Genomic DNA, 20901 nt, shown 5'->3' with positions numbered 1-20901 from the left:
CGACTGATTTGAGAGCGACAGAGCGACTGATTTAAAAGCGGCAAAAGTGAGTTACAGAATCGCAGGGCAGCAGTAAAATGTTATTTTAGTCCTACACTGTTTTTTATTTTTTCGATACGTTTTCTAATATGGAAAAATAAATATTCAAAAAGCTATATTAGTCACTAATTGGCCCCAAAAGTTTCACCCCAAACTCGACACTTTGCCAAAAGATTATTGCACCGTAACGTTATATAGAGCGATATTAATATACATCATATCGTAATAACAGGAATATAATGTTCAAAGAGCTTTATATTGCACGAGATCAATCGATGATCTGTCCGCCAGACTTATCTTGATTAATCAGACGCTTCTTTGAACTCCACATTTGGTAGCTCTGATGTTGTGAATAAAACATGAGTTGCGCAGAACTTGTGATTATATCTCTTGAGTATTGCATCGATCGAAAACTAATTATATTTATCTGGAAACTTCACATTTACTATTCAAGAGTACTGGTGTATTTAGAGGAATGTATAAGTTACTTCAGAGTATTGGCAATATTGCCAAGGACATAATTAAAAATTCTAGGCTGAACATCTAAAAAATAAAACCCCGTATCTAATGGACCTTTCGCGTGTTAAATTTTTGAAGTGAAACTTCTTTAGAATCGTTATGATTTCAAACCGGATGCAACGGAAAAAGCGACAGTAAAAAGAGACCGACACATAAATTAATAGGATTTGGCGTGGGAGAGAGTGAGATAGGAGGCATTATACAGTGTATAAACTTTAAATTAGTGTGTATTTGATCATTTTCTGAAATAAAAAAAACAGATGTGCAAAAAATTAAATAAGTAAGTCAAGTAAGTAGTTCATTTATAAAATTAGATGAAATTTATCAATTTTATTTACATAATATCATTAATTATAGAAACTTTTTGAAGTGAAAACTTCTTACTACCTTAATTTAATGTTTATACACTGTATAATGCTTCCTATCTCATTTTCTCCCACGTTGGACTTGTGAATTTATTTCAAACTTTTATTATATTAGTTTTTACCAAATAAAGATTGATATTAAAGTTATAAATTAAAATTTAACATTAAAAAATGTTTTTTTTATAGAAAAGATTTTTTCGATAGAGAAAAAGTCTAATTTACATATTTTAATTATAAAAACTTTGTTTTTGAAGGTTTCACTTCTACCACGTGTGAAGTGGACACATGATTTTTTTTTAATAATGTCATCAAAATCCGCAACATTTTATACTGAACAAGTAAAAGGAATAAGTGAAACTAAAAGGAAAATGTCTTCTAAACAATAACAGTGAAACTTAGACAACTTCACGTATTTAATGAATTTTGGCGTCACGCTGCGAGGGTAAATTAGTTTTTGCTACTCACAACTGTTAGAACTTTCCGTAGGTCGTGTAGAGCAGACACGTCGACTCCACGACCGGCGTCGCCAAGTCTTCGCAATGTGTCTGCCAAGGGGCCTGAGAGAGCCCGCAATTGCTGCCAGGAGCGAGCGTATTGTCTACGTACCAGCTCGATAATAGTAGACGTTAGTGCCAGACCGATTAATATATACAACGTGCATAGCAACATGTATTTTGGCCTTTCTGAAAAAGAATCCCTATTTTCATATTCGTAAGAATCACGTGTTGGTGACATCTTTCTTAAGGTACAAAGTAACATGTATATCTTGATCTTATAATAGGCTTTGAAGGATTATTTTAGCGATTAGGCGCGCGACTTGAGAACTTTTTTTATAAGGGGTTAGAAATATCATGGCGTGTGACAGGTACAGAAGACTGATCGCCCCGTTAACCGATATCGATCAAACGAAACCTTAATGCATTAGAACTTTGCGCACCTTTTGGACAAGATTCAGCGTTGAGACTCCCATATATATACCAGCGTTCTTATCTATTGTAAAAAAAATATAATAATAATTTTAAATCAATATTAAGTATTATTAATATGAGTGTTCCCTTTGGAGTAGAGACTCTTGGGCCGTGGGGTTCAAGTGCACAGGCGCTAATTAAATATTTAAGTACCAGGCGCCAGCCTGGTAGATAGTACCAGTGACCTCAGAGCTGGTGCTTTTTTTTAAATGCTGCGAGCGTTAAAGGTGTACTACCACAGGGACCAAACATTTTAAATTTGTTTTATTTTCTATGTATTAATGTTTAATAATTATTTTTACTATGTATATACAGGATGGCCAAAAAGTCGTGGATAAAACGCAAATAGGGGATAGACGAGGTCATCAGCTGAAAAAATTTGTTCTACGGGAGGTCTCTAAGCTTAACCCCTGCAAAGTTATAATTTATTTTGCGTTTTTATAAGAAAATTGACTTTTTTTATCTATCCCCTTTTTGCGTTTGACTTTTTGACCACCCTGTATGATAAATATCATTAATATCTTACTTGGAACAAGATCGCCAAAACCAATAGTTGTCATAGTAATAAAGCAGAAATAAAATCCGTCGTAAAATGTCCAATCGTCTTCCCACATCTTGAATAAACCAGCACCAGCGGATAGATAAACAAATAGGAATCCTACAGCCCAGAAAGCGTACAGCGATTTTTGGCCCGCTGGGTTTGCTTCAGATACGCGGCTGCACCATTCTGGAATGGAAAATGGTTCTTTAAATTGTTACACTTTTGTTAACTATTATTACATAGACGTAAAAAAAATAGTTTTTTTGGTTAATTTTTATAAAGATGTTTGTTTTATAATTGTAGAGTTACTTGTAATTGTATTTTTGTTAATGTAGTTATGCGCTTTTTCCACTTTACCCTTAGTATTATTTTTTTATTTTTGTTCCTAGGGTTGCCATAAACAGATCGCTTGTTGGCGATTAGGCCGCCTTATGTTTTCCTTATAATTTATGTTATCAGTGATTATATATTATGTACTATTAATGCAACAAGTGTCGGCCTAGTGTCTACAGTCTACCTGAGGTCGTAGCTTCGAACCCCGGCTGTGCACCAATAGACTTTCTTTCTATGTGCGCATTTAACATTTGCTCGAACGGTGAAGGAAAACATCGTGAGGAAACCGACATGTCTTAGACCCAAAAAGACAACGGCGTGAGTCAGGCACAGGAGGCTGATCACCTACTTGCCTATTAGGTTTAAAAATGATCATGAAACAGATTCAGAAATCTGAGGCCAAGACCTAAAGAGTTTGTAGCGCCACTGATTTTATTAAGGCAACAAAGTGTTAACAAATATACAAATACGGAATGTGTAGCTATTTTTACGAACACAATAGTGAAAATAATATTACACTACATTTAAAACAATTAAATATATGAAACTAAGAAATTATTTACAATTTAACATAGGAAATTTAGCGCTCTAAGTAAAAAACCAATAACGCTAATTTCACCTTATTTGTGTTATTAATAGCCCGCACGATGTTTTCAACTTTAAGTAACCTTTTACATTGATTAATCAGTTAAGGCACATCCCCTTCTAAATTTATAAATGTGTAAACACCAAAACCACTTGTCAGACGTAAACAGTTTTAATATTGAGTTTTTTGTACTTAAGTTTACGACATCAGCGCTACGGATATTAATATAACTATATTAAAAAAAAAATGATTTGGGTTGCCATATTTATTATTAAGTCAATTATTGAAATTGGTTTTACAGATAAAAAACAGTGGCGCTATAACCTTTTTTAGGTCTGGGCAGATCTTTCAGTTTCATGATCACCCATTGACAATGGAAGGTCAAAGAAAAGCCAGTTTCCTCACAAGGTTTTTCTTCACCGTTCGAACGAATGATGAAAGTTACATAGAAATTCATTGGTGCACAGCCGGTAATCGAACCTACGACCTCAGGGATGAGAGTCGCACGCTGAAGCCAGTAGACATCTTTAAACCTATTTGCCGATGGCTGGCCATTCGTCATACTCGTGAACGGGTGCTACATGTGGTGACTGGACGGACTTGAATTCGTATATGCGGTGATGTTAGTTATTTTGACTATGTATTTGCGTGTTGTTCCCACGAGAATGTAAGTGCGTGCTCCTATTTCACCATGCCTACAAAGAGGATAAATCATTGTTTCTTTTTTTTTATTATTAATTACTTAAAGATGTCATGTGCAACATGGTGTAATGGTTGCAGATCCTTACAAACATTTTGTAAAACAAAAAACTTGGCGATTAAAAAGAGTTTATTGCCAGTTCTTCTCTTCCGTTCTACGCCCTTGATTTGAGAACTGGCAGTAAATTTAATGGAAAGCATTTAATATGTATTTCTATACGTTCATAAGTGTACATTATGTTACCCAAATGAATAAATGATTTTGAATTTCGTATTTCCGGTACTTACTTGGCATCTCTGGCAAGTGTTTAGCTATAACGGACACGCATGTTGCGAAAACTCTGCCCAAATCAGCAATAACGGTGAGCGTTAAGGGAATACCAACTAGCGCATAAATGATGCAGAACAACCTCCCCCAGAATGTTTCTGGTACAATGTTGCCATAACCTGAAAGAATTTTCCAATTTAACCCTCTATATTGACGACTCATTGGTCTAGTGGTTAGTACCCCTGACTGCGAATCCATGGGTCCCGGGTTCGATACCCTGCTGAGACGAACATCGATGTGATGAGCATTTGGTGTTGTGCTTAGGTCTTGGGTGTTTAAATATGTATTTATATGTCTATCTATCTATAATATGTATGTATATCCGTTGCCTAGTACCCATAACACAAGCTTCACCTTAGCATGGGACTAGGTCAATTGGTGTGAATTGTCTTAAAAAAAAATATATATATATATATAGATAAATTTATATATCATTGAATACTTTGCATTATTGCGTTGTAAAATCTAAAATTTATGTAAAGAATATGTTATTTAGATATGTAAAATGACGGGTATTAAATTGTCCCTTTATAAGGATTAGAAAATTAAATTGTGGCCTTTTACGTGTTAGTGAATTGCAATCTTAAAGTTTATCCTTTAAACACCAACCATACTATGGCCGTATTAGAAAAAGTAATGTTCTTTCTAATTAGTATGACAACGCCTTATAATCACCAAAAAGGTTTTATCAATTTGTTTATGCGTGGTTTTCATTGTGTTAGTACTCAGTAACTTCCAATACGACTAATGGTCAGCTGGTCAATATATTCTTGAAGCCTTGTCGTATGTACAAAAAAATATAAACGATTTTAAAACAAATCGTCGCTGCGCGTGCAATACCGCGGAAGAGCACTTTGTAAAAACCGCGTATCTGCGTTTTTGCGATTTTACAGGAAGAAGAAAAAACTAAATATCTCAGTCATTTAACTACATTTTGCTGACTGAACTCTATCACTACTAGTTTGGGGCTTACTTTATGGAGTAATAATGTAAATTTATTTGTAACTTCCGTAAATTCCCTGTAAAATCACTTACGCGGTTTTGTTGCAACAATTGATAGAAAAAGTAGTATAGTATCAGTAAGTACGCGGGTTTGAAATTTTTTTTTATTATTAGAAAACATTATTAATTGTGATAAAAAGCAAAAAATTTTCAGAAAAACAATATCTTTCTATTATTAATAATCAACATTATAAAGAAAACTTATTTTTGCTAAGTATAAGATGTGAGCTTCTTATAAAAAAAAACTTCTAATCTGTAGAAAATTAATATTTTATTCATTAGTTGGACGAGGAATAGATTTTTATTTTCATAAGGAGTTCACATCTTTTACTTAGTAATACACAGAAAAAACTTTTTATAAACGTTTTAAAAGAAGTACCTACAGGGAAACTATAATTTTTTTTTTACTATTCTCTATCAACATTCATCTATACTTAACATTACGTATATAAAAAAACTTTTTTATTGGTAAGTTTAAGATTTGAACTTCTAATCTCAAGAGAATTAACGAAGTTAGGTATTAAATTTTGTATTAAGTAAGACGTTGTGAGTTCATCTCTTTAACTTACTAAAAAAGTAGTTTTCTTAGAGATCAGTCTCCTAGGTTCCTCTAAAATCACAGAAAATATTTTAACGTAATCTTTGTTAAATGCTTTGTGCGAATACAGAATAAGTAAAATTAGTTTTTAATCATTGAATACTGTAGGTACAGTTACAACCCTAGTGCTTTGAATAATTTAGTTGACTGTGAAAAATAGGAATTGTTTTCACAATCAACTAAATTATTCAAAAGTACTCATACTTATTGAGTACAATTTAGCAAACAAAAACATTAAATAGCAAATAAACATAACAAAACATAATAATTTTAATAATTTAAACTCTCATTTAAATAATTATAATTAAAGCATTGAGCCTCTCAATCACAATAAGAACATTATTTATAAGGTAAGTTATTATAAAAACTATGACAGTCTTTAGGTATGACACTCTTAAGCTCCTGTAAGTGATCATACTTGGTCTTGGATATTGGCTGTCTAGATTCATAAAGTGAAGGCACACTGTCAATCGGAACTATTTTCTTTGGCCGTCTTGGTAAAGGAATAAAATCATCTGCAAAGCGGAGCTTATAGTCTATTGTGCCACTTGGATTATATCTGAGTGCTTTTATTTCAACGACACAGTGATCACCCGCCCCACGACCAGGTCTTATTGAGTCATAAATCAAGCATTCTTTAAGACCGAAGTCTTTAAAAAATGTATAATCAGATGTAATAACTTCGTAATGACTTGGTACTTTTCTCGCTTCCTTCGTGATCGTGGCGTATTGTGAGGGTAATATCATAATTTCTTCACCGTTTGGGTAAATACGCGGACTTGAAGCCAACTTCAGGGATACTACTGTTCCGCTGTATTGCTACGATGCCAAAAAAGAGGTTTCCCATTGGCTAATTCAAATTGCGTGAGAGCTAGTTTAAGCCAATCTGCATTAAGGATCTATTGGCGCGATATCTCAATTTTGTTCCTTTTGCTGTTACGCGGTATTAACAAAGTGCTCTTCCGCGGTATTGCACGCGCAGCGACGAAATGATGACTTTCATCTGTATAAGTCGGAACAGAACTAATCTAAGCGGCTCCAGAAGATACTCCTTATATGGAAATTGTATTCATTTTACAACAAACTCCCAAGCGAAATTAGAGAATTATTAAATAAAGCTATTGAGCTATTTATAAATTTGACGATTATTTAAATGATCCTAATCCTTGGGATTGATTTGCTCCAGTTCAAACAATTTGTATGACTCAAAACTTGGCGATTGGCGATGCCCGCTCTACGCCCTTGACTTGCGAACTGGTAGTAAATGTAACTTTAGAATTAATTTAACTTCTTTTCTGACGTTCATAAATGTACCTATATGAATATAGTTATTTTGAGTTTGATGTCGAAATTTCTATACACGATGTATTTCTCTCAATAAGTAGTTGGAATCGTCAACTCAACGTCGCTATTAGGAGTAGCAGAATACCGCGGCTGACAGGTTTATAGTTCGATCCTTACAGCTTAAATATAGAGATTAATAACATAATTACAATATGCTTACATGTATTACACACCTATTGTAGTGAGAACAGTGGAGGCAAAGAAAACAGCTTGAAGAATACTCCATTTCTCTTCTAAAGGTGGGAAATTATTTTCAATTTCCAACGACAGGCCACTGCCCGAAGCTTCTTCTAAAACCTGTTAGATTAACGTTGAAACTTCGTAGATATGTATCTAGTGTTTTTCCTTACTAGGGTTACCTGGCAGAGATTGCTAATGATAAGGCATCCCTTATCATTTGTATGTAATACATATTTACATGTTATTTGTTTTTCAATAAATTTAACTAAGTGTAAATAAATAAATATAATAACATGAACTTGATGTTATCTTATATACTATACTGTACTCGAATATAGGATATTTTCGAAGTTATACTTCTATAGCGCGTTAGGGAAAAATTATTAGAGTAATTTTTTACGATGCACGCGCACACCGTCACAAAAATCGACACCCTGAAGTTAGCATAGTAAACATTTTAAAATAAAAAATGTCCATTAATTATGTAAAAATATTTTTTTGTGATATTTAAATAAACTTTATTTAACTAGATAATGCGTTATAATTCAATGTATTGAATACCTTTTTTCTATTGTTTGTGTCGTTTTTTCTACAAACGTAGAATAAGGCGAAATATATTTTTTTTATCTTGTTACGCCAAAGAAGTATAACTTCTAACGCGTGTACTCGTACATAAGTACACACACGTCTTTATTTATTTATAAGTGTTAACGATCCTGAAAAGTACACAATTTTGGAGGAAAACGACAAATTTGTACGTACTTTTTCATAGATAGATAGCTGGTCGCTGAGCAATTTCTCCATGCTCACAACTTCAGTGCCATTAAAATTGTAATCTGACACTGCTCGTATCAAATTCCACCGTTGCGTGAGCAAACGGTCTCTTAGATACTCTTGTTTCGCCATCTCAGCTGGATATTCCAACGCCCGAAATACCTAGTGAGTAAAAATATATGGAATTGCTTTATCCTTGAAGGTATACGTAAGAAGATCTGGGATATTTCAACATCAATAGTGTAGAATGTATTGGACGGAATTTATTAAAAGTAATTGATAAAAATACCTATTCATTTTCGACGATGTATATTTTAAAATAAATAAATCAGTGGCGCTACAACCTTTTTAGATCTGGACGTCAGATTTCGGTATAATATATTTTATGATAATTTGCCAATCTAAGTAGGTGATCAGCCTCCTATGCCTGACCCACGTCGTCGACTTTTTGAGTCTTATGCAAGCCTTTACCTCACGTATTCGTTTACCGTTTGAGCGAATGTTAAACGAGCACATAAAAAGTCCATTGGCGCACAGCCAGGGATCGAACCTACGACCTCAGGGATGAGAGTCGTACGCTGAAGCCAGTAAGCCAACACTGCCTACATATTATTTTATTATTAAGATTTACAGGAGTAATTAAAATATGTCCTAGTAACCTAGCTGTGGTCTCTGGCAGAATGACCAGCGCTGTGGAACATTCTGCTCCTCAGCATAATGCTGATCCAGGGCCAATTACACCCACAGAACACACACATTACACACTTGAAACGAACCGAATGGGAAAAGGTTTTTATTGTAACTCTCATTTTCTTTTTTTCTTTGATTATTGTTATTTTGTGTGTTCATGTGTGTGTGTTTTTGTTAGTAATAAATGTAATGTCTATGTCTATATTCTATGACACACATAAATCCTTAAACCTAATAAGTAATACAAGGTCAAAAATTAATGTGTATATTATACGTATAATGTAAAATACAATAATAAACTTAAAAATTTGAAAATTCTCTCGCAAATAAGCACTCAGGCGCTTTCTTAAGCTTAACGTCACTCAAGCCTGAATCACTAAAGTTTTTTTTCACCGGAATGAACGGTGGAAACATTTTCTGATGAAGCACTGTATGCCAATCAATATCGATAAACCAGGCATGCTTTTTTATATCGTACACACCAGCTTTCAAAGACCCGTAACGCTTCATTGGATCAACATCCAAAAGACTCTTCACTAATGACTTGCAAGTAGGGGTCATACATTCGGGTGTCTTGAACGAACCACCCAAGATTTTCTCGTACATTTTCATCGTATCTGAGCTATAAAATGGCGGATAGCCAGCGATCATTTCATATATAAGTATACCTAAAGACCACCAATCGACGGAGAAGGTATAACCTTTCGATAAAATTATTTCGGGAGCAATATATTCGGGCGTACCACAAATTGTCCAAGTTCTACTACGTATTATTTTGCAGAAACCAAAATCACCTAGCGTAATATAACCCGATTCATTTAGAAATATATTCTCAGGCTTAATATCCCTGTGTACTATACTGCAGTGATGTAAATACTCTAACGCTAGCACCATTTGTGCAGCATAAAATTGTGATAAGGGTTCCGATAAATTACCCAGCTTCTTTAATATACTGAACATCTCCCCGCCAGCTAAATGGGGCGTTATGAGAAAGACGTACACGTTGTCCTTGAAACTATTCTCTAAATTAAGAACGAACGGAAACGAGACACTTTCTAATATCTTCTTTTCCTGTAACAGCTGCTTTACGTTCTTCTTCTTAATTACGTTAGCCTTCTCTAAAGCCTTCATTGCGTAATACTCAAAAGTGGATTTATCACGAACTAATAGAACGGTACCAAATGAACCAAAACCTAATGTTGCAACTGTATCAAAATCATCCACAGTCTTAAGCTCTCGCACTGGTGGATTTGCGTAACGTTGCAAAAAATCTTGCTTTAATAGGTCTAAATATCTTTTATGACTGTACTGATGTTCATGACTAAATGGAACGACTTTATCTTCTTGTTGGGCAAATATCATCGCTTTATGCTCATAGGAATACGACGCAACATATTCATATCAATAAAATGCTGTATGTGAAGTATTGTGTTTACTCTTTCCTATAAATTACAAATATGCAAATTAACAGTGTCATAAATCTTTCAGATTGCGGGTGACATATCCCGTGACAGATTTTAAATTGATGCTACCGTATTGTGTCATTATGTTCCATTGTATACAGAATATTAATTTTATAAATCCATAATGTTCATTCCATTCCGTATACAAAGACAAGTAATACTACAAATAAATAGTTTTACTTAACGCAAATTTTATTAGAAGTCTTCAAACTCTTTTTCATATAAACATTTGGAGCATCTTTTTAATTTTGTATGTTCCATTTCAGGAAAGTTGCTCGTGTCACCCGGCGAAGGACATATCGGAACGAATGGCGCCGGTAATCTTTGGTGAAGTATCGACTGCCAGCAGATGTCGAAAAACCATGGATGGTTTTTAATGTCAAACACCCCATTCTTAAGGCCACCTAATCTTTTCGTGGGATCTACTTGCAATAAACCTTTTATTAAGTTTTTACAGTCTGACGCTAAACAGTCTGGACATTTAAATTGACCTTCTAATATTTTTTCATATAACTTACTTGGTTCTGAGGCAAAAAATGGTGGATGACCAGAACCCATCTCAAAAACTAATACACCGAGAGCCCACCAGTCAACACCGTATGAATATCCTTTGGACAATATGACTTCTGGAGCCAAATATTCGGGAGTGCCACATAAAGTCCAAGTTTTCTTTTTTAATACTTTGCAGAATCCGTAGTCACATAACTTAATATAACCATTAGTGTCTACTAGAATATTTTCAGGCTTAATATCCCTGTGTACAATACCACAATGATGCATATATTCCAAGGCTAGAGTCACTTGGCTGGCATAGAATTTTGCCAGAACTTCAGAAAATCCACCATATTTTTGGATATATGTAAAAAGTTCTCCACCAGCAATATAGGGAAGTATAAAATAAAGGTAGACATTATCTTTGAATGCAGCATCCAATGATATAACGAAGGGAAAATGAACGCTATCTAATATTTTCTTTTCCAGTACTAAATGTTTCACGTGCCTCCTTTCAACTACAACTTTCTTATCTACTACTTTCATCGCATGGTATGTAAACGTTCCTTTATCTCGAACTAAGAAAACTTCACCATAAGCTCCGTTTCCAATAGCTTTAACGTTATCAAAATCATCACTGTTCTTTTCGTGAGCGGGTGGGTCTTCGTATCTCTTTATAAATTCTTCACGCAACATATCTAAGTATCTTAGGTGGTCCTTGTGGTTTTGTTCTGTATATCCGGGACAGTATGTATTGCGACCTTGCATACTCAAAATAGTTTTACTATACCTACATAATTAATAACAATATTTACGAAAAGCTAAAATCATCAAAATATAAATACATATAAATCATTGTGTCGCTGTCAATAGACATTGGCAATTTATTGGTGATGACACAGATGATACAAATTTGAACAGAGAAATGAAGTAATTTATCTCTTTATAGAAACAATATTGATTTTACTTAAAATATATAATCATTTAAATAAATATAAATAACTCTCGAACATATATTGAATATTCAATTCATATGTGTTAATGTCAGTTACCAATGTGAGTAGTCGTCTTTAGAATAAAAAAAAACACAGTCGATTGAAGGTTGTTTGAAGTTGAACTATGTCCTGATTATGTCATAAATAAAAAGAAAAAGTCTATCCAAATTAATCTCACTAACTTAAAAAGAATTGTTCAAACTGATTTCAATTGAGGAAATAGAAAAAATGGCAGATGATGCCAAAAGACATATTTATTCGCCGCATCCTGAAGGATACTCGCAGGCTCGCCAAGAGCAGTACAAGCAGTATCTTCGAAAACTACAACATAATTTTATAGACTCGTGGAACGAAAAAATTGAATGCAACGCAAGTTTAGGTGATTTTGAAAAAATAAAAGTTTTAGGCACCGGTGCTTTCGGCGTGGTATATCTCTCGAAATATACCAAAACGGGTAAATACTACGCAATGAAGGTTATGGAAAAGGAAAAAATTTTCAAGATGAAACAAATTGAACATAGCTACTATGAAAAGAAGATTCTGTGCGCACTCAACTTTCCATTTGTAGTATATATGAAATATTTCTTCAAAGACAATGTTTATCTTTACTATGTACTACCGTTCGTTGCTGGAGGCGAGATGTTCTCCCACTTACGCAAATTGGGTAAGTTCGACGAATCAACCTCCAAATTTTACGGCGCCCAGGTGGTGTTAGCTTTAGAGTATTTGCACTCTTGCGAACTAGTTTATCGTGATTTGAAACCAGAAAACATCCTCATCGAACGAACAGGGTATATTAAAATAACTGATTTCGGATTTTGCAAGCTCGTACGGGGAAGAACATGGACTCTTTGCGGGACGCCGGAGTACCTCGCACCAGAGGTAATTCTAAGTAAAGGATATGGTTTGTCAGTTGATTGGTGGTCCCTCGGAATTTTACTGTTTGAAATGAGTGCTGGTTACCCGCCGTTCTACGCGTCGGATCCTATGAGGATTTATGAGAAGATTGTAGCTGGTAAATACCGGTGTCCTAGCCACTTTACGCCCGATCTAAAAGATATTCTCTCACATATACTGCAGGTGGATATAACTAAGCGCTATGGAAACCTCAAGGACGGGGCTCTTGATTATAAGAATCATAAGTGGTTTAAAGATATTGATTGGGATAGTTTGCTAAACAACCGGCTTCAAGCACCGTTTGTGCCCAAAATACGATCACCGGGAGACACGTCGTACTTTGAAAATTACGATGACGAGAAAGTTAAGGAGAGCCCCGTGTGCTTATATGAAGAGGAGTTTGCCGACTTTTAACGACTATCGTTTTATCGACTTTAAAGATTTTATTTACTTAAAGAAGTAGTTTAGTTTAAAAATAAGGTTACTTTAGGCTAACGTTGAAGTGCATTTAGAGCCGAGCTGTTGTCATGTTTACAATAAATAAATATTACAACAAAACATTTATCAAATTTGACGACTCATTGGTATTCATATTCATTCATTCACATCACAGTATTTTATAATGACATACAACGAACAATATTTAAGCCTTGACTTGTTTAAGCTATCGCGGAATATGGTTAATAGGAATATTAAGAATATCCATAGCGCAAAATCACCTGCACCATAATTTGACGACTCTTTGGTCTAGTGGTTAGTACCCCTGACTGCGAATCCATGGGTCCCGGATTCGATCCCCGGCTTAGACGAACATCGATGTGATGAGCGTTTGGTGTTGTGCTTAGGTCTTGGGTGTTTAAATATGTATTTATATGTCTATCTATCTATAATATGTATGTATATCCGTTGCCTAGTACCCATAACACAAGCTTCACCAGCTTAGCATGGGACTAGGTCAATTGGTGTGAATTGTCTTTAAAAAAAAACAACTTTCGTCACAACAGAGCAGTTTTATGAACAAAGTTATTGTTTGATAGAAATTCATAGTTATCATTCCGTAGAATATTTTTGCATTTTATTATTTTCATACGGGTGTAAAGAAATATCAGTAATAATCGTTTGTCTGGCGATTAAAATTTGCGATTGTTTTCTGTTTTCCTTTATGCAGCTAGTTTTTGTATTGGTGACAATGTCTTGCTGATTCTTCTTTCTTATACATTGTAGGTTTTGTCTGTTCATTTTGACATATAAACAGGATATTTATTTATTTTATTTATTGAGAAAGATTTACAGCTTATTACTAACTTACTAAATACAATGTTCTGTTACGCCATTAAATAAATCTTTACAAATAGTTAAGTACTAATAATATTAACTGAATTGGTAACAATAACATGATTTTATTCAACTATATAACTAACAAAATATTTTAACCCTATGTGGTTTCCTCTATATATTGTAATGTATTGTATTGTATTGTATCTTCTGTCGATCCGAAGTGGTGGAGGCCTGATGACCTGTAACACAGGTACTCTTACCTTTAGCAGGCATCAGTCTGACACAGACTTACTTTTCCATAAACAGAAGTATAATATAACTGTCACTTGCTTATGTCCTAAGTTTAAGTTTTTGTGAGAAAAAATAAAAAAATAAATAAATATAAATATATATCAAAGAAAGTAATAAACTAAGTAAAAATTGGTTAAGTAACACTAAACAGTTTAGTATAACTTATATAAAAACGTATGGTTCATCATTCATTCCACTGAGGAGCTCAGATGTCATAGCTCTCCTTGCCACCACACTTGAGGCGAAGAGGTCATCACAAAATAGACTATTAAACTTACTCGCCGCCCTAACCATAAAGCTGTTCCTGCTGTAATCCGAGCTAAAGACGTCAAACTAATTAACAATACGACAATGTGAATATGAAAATTATTTCTAAGAATTTGTATAAGCCAATTGGCAATACATCAATTATTTAAAAGACAATGACGTTATACATTAGCTGACATCATTTTGTAATATACAATTCCAATAACTCAATTTACGAGAAAAGGATATACATAAAACATGTATTACAAGCATTTACTAGAATTATTTATATAGTGTATATATTTTTATAGTTTTATCCAATTCAGAGTACGAAACTTCCTATCGGAATATAAGTGGACTTATAAAATATGTATACTTAATCGCTTAATAAGATAACTTTTAATGAACAACTCTGATTACGGCTGTAAGGGTAATAAGAATTAGATGCGAGTCGAGACCTAGTGCTAAATTACTCGAATGACAAAAATTGAATAACTGCCAACGCTCGGCACACTGAGGCTAAGGACTCACGAAGCGGTGGTTGCGGTTGCCCGCAGCCTTTGTAGAATACGGATATTTATGTAAAAACTTAAAGCACATTTAAACGCAACAGCTCGTTTCTGGTGAGTGTCCATGGCGGTCTGGAACTTAACTAATCGTTTAACCACCCGTATTGCGATAATCAACCGCCAAGTTTTCGAGCGATAATCACAACCGCGACGGCTGCGTAGCCACACAAAACTCCGATCTCGTGACATTAAAGAAAAGAAATAAAAAGAAGAGAAAAAAGAGAAAAAAAAGAAAGAGCGTACCGATTCCTGAAAGGCCGGCAACGCACTCGCGAGCCCTCTGGCATTGTGAGTGTCCATGGGCGGCGGTATCACTTAACATCAGGTGAGCCTCCTGCCCGTTTGCCCCCTGTTTTATTTAAAAAAAAAAAAAATTGAAAATAAAACTCCATTCCACCACCGCGGCGGGCGCGGGTGGAAACCGCTTCGTGAGTGATTAGCCTGATAGTGTAAAATAACCACAATATACAATTTTTGATGTGACAAACACTTATAGGCAAACCTGACATACACGAAGAGATAATACAATTATCATTCAAAACGATTAATTTTTTTTTCAAAAATTAAACGAAAATCAGTTTTCAAAGTGTGAGGGGAGCAACTCTGGATATCGTTTATCAGAATGCTCAATCTGGACATCGGTGAGGTTTGACGAGCTTTGAAACGGTTGTCTTGTCTTAGTCTATTTTCAAGAGTGGCTATTGTCTATATAAGATCGGATACAGATAATCTATGGATCTGTCCCGGAAATAAATATAGCCAGCCTAAGTTACTCATATATAATAAGATTTTTCGGTCTCGAGTGGCCCGGAACAGTCAGCTCAGTCGGCACAGGCCCGGCAGGTTGTGATTGATCTCTCTATGTGGGATATAAGCCCGGTAGAATACCTGGCGAACCCCGAGGGGCCATCTTAAGGCCGTGGGAAGGGCTGAAGTGGTTTTAGTGGGTGGGTCTCGCTACCCCTCTGAATAGCAGAGGCTTTGAGTGTCCCAGCCCCACAGACCCCGCGTCAAGGTCTACTACATCCATGACGCGGGCCTGTGTAAGCGCACTTTCACCTCATTTAAAAAACGGGGATAATTTTTTAACTTTGTCCATGAACTTTGTTACAAAAACACAAATCTTTCATCTTTATGACATATAGTAAAGCAGTGTTGGCTTGGAGTGCGACTCATATTCCTGGAAGGTCGTAATACCAGCTGTGAACACCAATGCACTTGTCTTAATATGTGCGTATCACACTCGCTCATAACATCGTGAAGAAACCGCCATAAACGCAAAAAGTCGACGTGTATCAGATGGCTGAACGATACAGAAATCTCAGGCCAAAGGTTGTCATGCCAGTAGCTTTTTTATATATACAGTAGAATCCGGATATAACGACATTCAAGGGACCGGCGATACTATGTTGTACTAACCGGATGACATACAAACGGCAGAATTATTACTTAAGTACATATATAATTAACTTACGAATAAATATGTATTATGATTGCGAAAATTGAACATTTGATTTCCTAGGATATATAATCACAAATACATAGTAATAAAGATAACTCACCAACCCACCACCAGCAGTATAAAGCATGAGGGCAACAAACAGACCGACGTGTGGTATAGCTGCTCGTGGTATATATCTTTCCCATCGCGACGCAGGTGGTGCTGTTCCCATCAAAGTCTCAGTCTCCCAACTAACCTTCTTACACATTGTCAGAGTTCAAAATCCTTCATTTCCTAATGTATCAAACCCATATCTGAAACAAATTTTTGGAAATATTAATTTTATATTAACCGCCTTCAAAAAATTACCAGTTTGAACTGTATGTATGTGATATTAGAAGTGGGTTATAGTTCAGTATGATGATTTAAATTTTCTCGGATTAACTTCGTACACACGTTTCATTATTTCATCAAAATCGGTACAATAGTTTTAGAGATATGCGTGTCTATTATATATATTTATCTTCACTGCCTTTTTCCCGGGTAGGCAGAGACCACGGATCTCTTGCTACGGTCCTCTCTCGCTTTATCCACTTTCGTGACCATGCATGCTCGTTGGTTATGGGTTTTAGCTTGTCCCTTTTATAGTACGTTCTGGATTTGGTCCAGTTATGTACTACAAGGCCTATGTACTATTATGGTACATTAGTAGATACCTCATGGTATGTTAACAGGTGTTTGAAGTTGGTTTAATTTTTCTATATTATTTTTAAAATTAAACAACTTTATATATAGTAGCAGTGTTGATTGGTTGGTTTTTTATGATAGGGGCAATCGAACCTATGCTGCAGCCATAAATCCGCACATGGACACACATGTTAGTGGTTGCGTTGCTAGTCTTTTAGAGAGGAGAATGTTCTTTTTTAAATTGTAGAGGTCAGCATCTCTCAGCAAAGACCACTGAAAGCCGATTCCACAACTCGCCGTTTCGCATAAGGAAATGCTAAAGCGGGCTTTGGCTATCCAGCTATCGAGATGGTGTGTTCGAAACCTGGAAGTATTTTGTCTCGTGCGGTAATGAAACAAGGCAGCATGTATCAGCCCAAACAGTATATTACGTGTGACCTTGAAGTGGGTTCAAATTCCGGCTGTGCTCCAAATTTTTCTATGGGCGCATTTAATATGCTCGTACGATGGAGATACACATTATGAGGATGGTCATATTAAATGATCCTAATCCTTGGGATTGATTTCCTCCAGTTCAAAGAATTTGTATGACTCAAAACTTAGCGATTAAAAAGAGTGGCGGAAAGTTTCTTGCTCGCTCTACGCCCTTGACTTGCGAACTGGTAGTAAATATAAATTTACAATTAATTTTTTCTTTTCTGACGTTTATAAGTGTACTTGTTTACCTATATGAATAAAGTTATTTTGAGTTTGAGTTAGACTATTTAACGACATGTGTCAGGCATAGAAGGCATTAACATACATCATAATTTTTATGTAATTTTTTGCCAATTCTTAAAAGGTCTTGCGAGCCTTCTGGCAATGTGAGTGTCCATGGGCGGCGGTATCACTTAACATCAGGTGTGCCCGTGTACCTCCTATTACATAAAAAAATTATATCACTTTTTATCGTACTTGCCCTCAAAAAACAAACTAAAGACAAAAGCATAAATCTCAAATTGACTCTGATAAATGTTATCTGATTATTCAATAAGTATTTATCTTGAGTAATTAATTGTATATTTGGGGTTCAGCGAATGACCTACATTCTTTGTTTAAGCTTAGAAATACATGTTTTGATAACAAAAGTAGGTTATATTTTAATACAACTGCAATGCCGTAAGCATTATTAAGTGTCTGTTTAACAATGTACGGATAAGTTCTAGATAAGTTCCAAATTACTATTTATTACTTATTGGTAGGATAAACACTATTGTTGCGTTTCACGACTGTCAGATAGCGTTATTCGTCACATAAAGTCCATCATAAGTTATCAGTCCGATGAAGTGTCAAATAGCACAATTTATCTTCCTTATAATTTATGTGTTGCATAGCTATTTGGTACTTTATCCATGCATTGTAAAACAGACCCTAAGAAAGATGTTTTTTAGTCTATAAGAATTGTGACGTCTCTCATTCCATCCCTTCTTCTTCTTCTTCTACGCGTTTTGTCAAAACTCACCGATGTCCAAATTGAGCATTCTGGTAAACGAGCTCGGTCTGGATATCCATAGTTGACCCCTCACACTTTAAAATCGATTTTCGTTTAGATTTTATAGTTTAACTAGCTGATCCGGCAAACGTCGTTTTGCCATGTATATCATTTATAATAAAAAATAGGCGTTGATCGTAGAGGAGTGAAAATTAGGGGTGGTATGTATTTTTTAATGCTGTATCATAAAAAAATAAAATAAAAATAAGTTATCTAAGAATTAAAAAATAATAATTTAGGGGTGGACTACCCTTAACATTTAAGGGGATGAAAAATAGATGTTGTCCGATTCTCAGATATACCCAATATGCACACAAAATTTCATGAGAATCGCTCAAGCCGTTTCGGAGGAGTTTAACTACAAACACCGCGACACGAGAATTTTATTTATTGGATTTATTTTTATTATCTCTTCGTGTATGTTATGTTTGCCTATAAGTGGTTGTCACATTAAATATTGTATTTTATTGTGCTTGTATTAATGTATCAGTGTGCCGAGCATTGGCATGCTTTTATAAATAAATACATATTTATATGTCAAAGAAAACCGTGCCAAACATACAATAGCTAGGTAGAAACTCTTCCATATAGATCTTTAATATTGCTAAAGAAAAATTCATATAAAAGTTATATTTTCTATTTATACATATAAAATTTACAGTATTTAAAATCGCTGCAAACTTTTAGGTCTAGGCCTCAGACTTCTGTATGTTTCGTGATTATTGTTTTGTTTCTAAAAAGTGTTCAGCCTTCTATGCCTGACACACACTCTCTACTAGGATTTTAGACATGTCGGTTCCCTCACGACGTTTTTCTTCTACGAGCGACTGCTATAAACATAGAAAGTCTATTGGTGCAACTCCGGGGTTCGAACCTTACGACCACAGGTATGAGAGTTCTGAACAGAGAACTGAAGGCACCAAGCCTACACTTCTCTTTGGATATAGCCAACACATTTATTGCAAAATTGTGCCAAAAGTATTTTAGCGCCTATAGAAAATCATTATTTCAATAAATTATTGGTATAAAGAGTTTTATTGAAAGCCTATCCTTGTACGAGTTACTACATCAATAGCCAACATCAAAATAGTTTTTATAACCCTTTATAAAAAATGTATATTTTGTACACTTTGATAAAAACACTGTAAAATGTGTGTTACTAAATATAATTTTGGACATATCAAATACTCAAAAAAAACCTATACAAAAAGATAAAATCGAGAATTGGTGAAAAACGTATTTTTCACGTGATTTAATCTCTTACCATATCAGTTAAATCACTTCACTTCACTATAAACACAATTCTAAAAACCCGAACGAACGAACAAATTGGTAACCGAATAAATGGGAACACCCAATCGCGTCTGTGGAAAGCGCTGTACTGAAAGCATTTCAGGCAACGGAAAGCTTTGCATAAGCCTTATACTAAACTGTATCAAATCTAATATATTTCACTAGGTTAATAGGGCTCACGTATTAATAAAAATTGTTTCGTTAAAATTATAAAGATTACTAACTGAATGTTAACTAAAATCCAACTCAGCGTTCGATTGCGTCAGCAATACTGATTTTCAGTGATTTTCAGACACAACTATAAAACCATATAAAAATAATACACGTAAATAGCTATTTTTATCGACAAATGGAACATTAAAACGTCTGTTTTGTTACATTCATGATATGCAAAGTAGCTGTCGACCCTACATATTTATTACTATAAAGAAATATTTGTATTTTTTATGTTTGAAATGAATAAACACAAAAACTACTACACTTATCTCAAATCTATGTATTATTATGGTTATACTAACCTACTATTCGGAAATATAAAAAAAAATTACCAGCTCGAACGAGACCTGGACTGGCTCTCTCTTGGCGTCTCTCTGGCTTTGACTTTCCTAAAGCCTTTTATGAATCTTAATTTTGTGAATAAGAGATAAAATAGTATTTATGGAACGCTTTTTTAAATACCTAGCAACGATTAAACATGGGCTAAAACCAGAATTATAAATAAAAGACAGAAAATAAAGTAGACCATTAATCAT

General features: G+C 34.7%; 4 protein-coding genes across 4 annotated transcripts in view; 1 reads left to right on the top strand and 3 right to left on the bottom strand.

Annotated features, from left to right (window-relative positions):
* Positions 1-20245, bottom strand: part of LOC125061429 (TWiK family of potassium channels protein 9) — a 28911-nt gene extending 8666 nt beyond the window's left edge. The window contains exons 1-7 of the mRNA XM_047666890.1: positions 20121-20245; positions 16760-16952; positions 8265-8438; positions 7496-7619; positions 4339-4497; positions 2418-2618; positions 1389-1606 (exon numbers count right to left, since the gene is read on the bottom strand). Coding sequence (XP_047522846.1) covers positions 1389-1606; positions 2418-2618; positions 4339-4497; positions 7496-7619; positions 8265-8438; positions 16760-16906 — 1023 coding nt within the window. The 5' untranslated portion in view covers positions 16907-16952; positions 20121-20245. The remainder of the gene's footprint in view (positions 1-1388; positions 1607-2417; positions 2619-4338; positions 4498-7495; positions 7620-8264; positions 8439-16759; positions 16953-20120) is intronic.
* On the bottom strand, positions 9251-10346 carry LOC125061434 (cAMP-dependent protein kinase catalytic subunit beta-like). The gene has a single exon (XM_047666896.1). The coding sequence runs from the start codon at positions 10326-10328 to the stop codon at positions 9267-9269; it is 1062 nt and encodes a 353-aa protein (XP_047522852.1). The 5' UTR covers positions 10329-10346; the 3' UTR covers positions 9251-9266.
* LOC125061433 (cAMP-dependent protein kinase catalytic subunit alpha-like) lies at positions 10560-11773 on the bottom strand. Its single transcript, XM_047666895.1, has one exon. The coding sequence runs from the start codon at positions 11687-11689 to the stop codon at positions 10625-10627; it is 1065 nt and encodes a 354-aa protein (XP_047522851.1). The 5' UTR covers positions 11690-11773; the 3' UTR covers positions 10560-10624.
* Positions 12018-13371, top strand: LOC125061431 (cAMP-dependent protein kinase catalytic subunit alpha-like). The gene has a single exon (XM_047666892.1). The coding sequence runs from the start codon at positions 12145-12147 to the stop codon at positions 13225-13227; it is 1083 nt and encodes a 360-aa protein (XP_047522848.1). The 5' UTR covers positions 12018-12144; the 3' UTR covers positions 13228-13371.
* Positions 20246-20901: the final 656 nt, after the last annotated feature.

The sequence above is a fragment of the Pieris napi genome, chromosome 23, assembly GCF_905475465.1.
Source record: "Pieris napi chromosome 23, ilPieNapi1.2, whole genome shotgun sequence".
In the NCBI taxonomy this organism is placed as follows: Eukaryota; Metazoa; Arthropoda; class Insecta; order Lepidoptera; family Pieridae; genus Pieris; species Pieris napi.
Note: the sequence above shows the minus strand (reverse complement) of the source record. Positions and strands in the feature narration are given on the sequence as shown.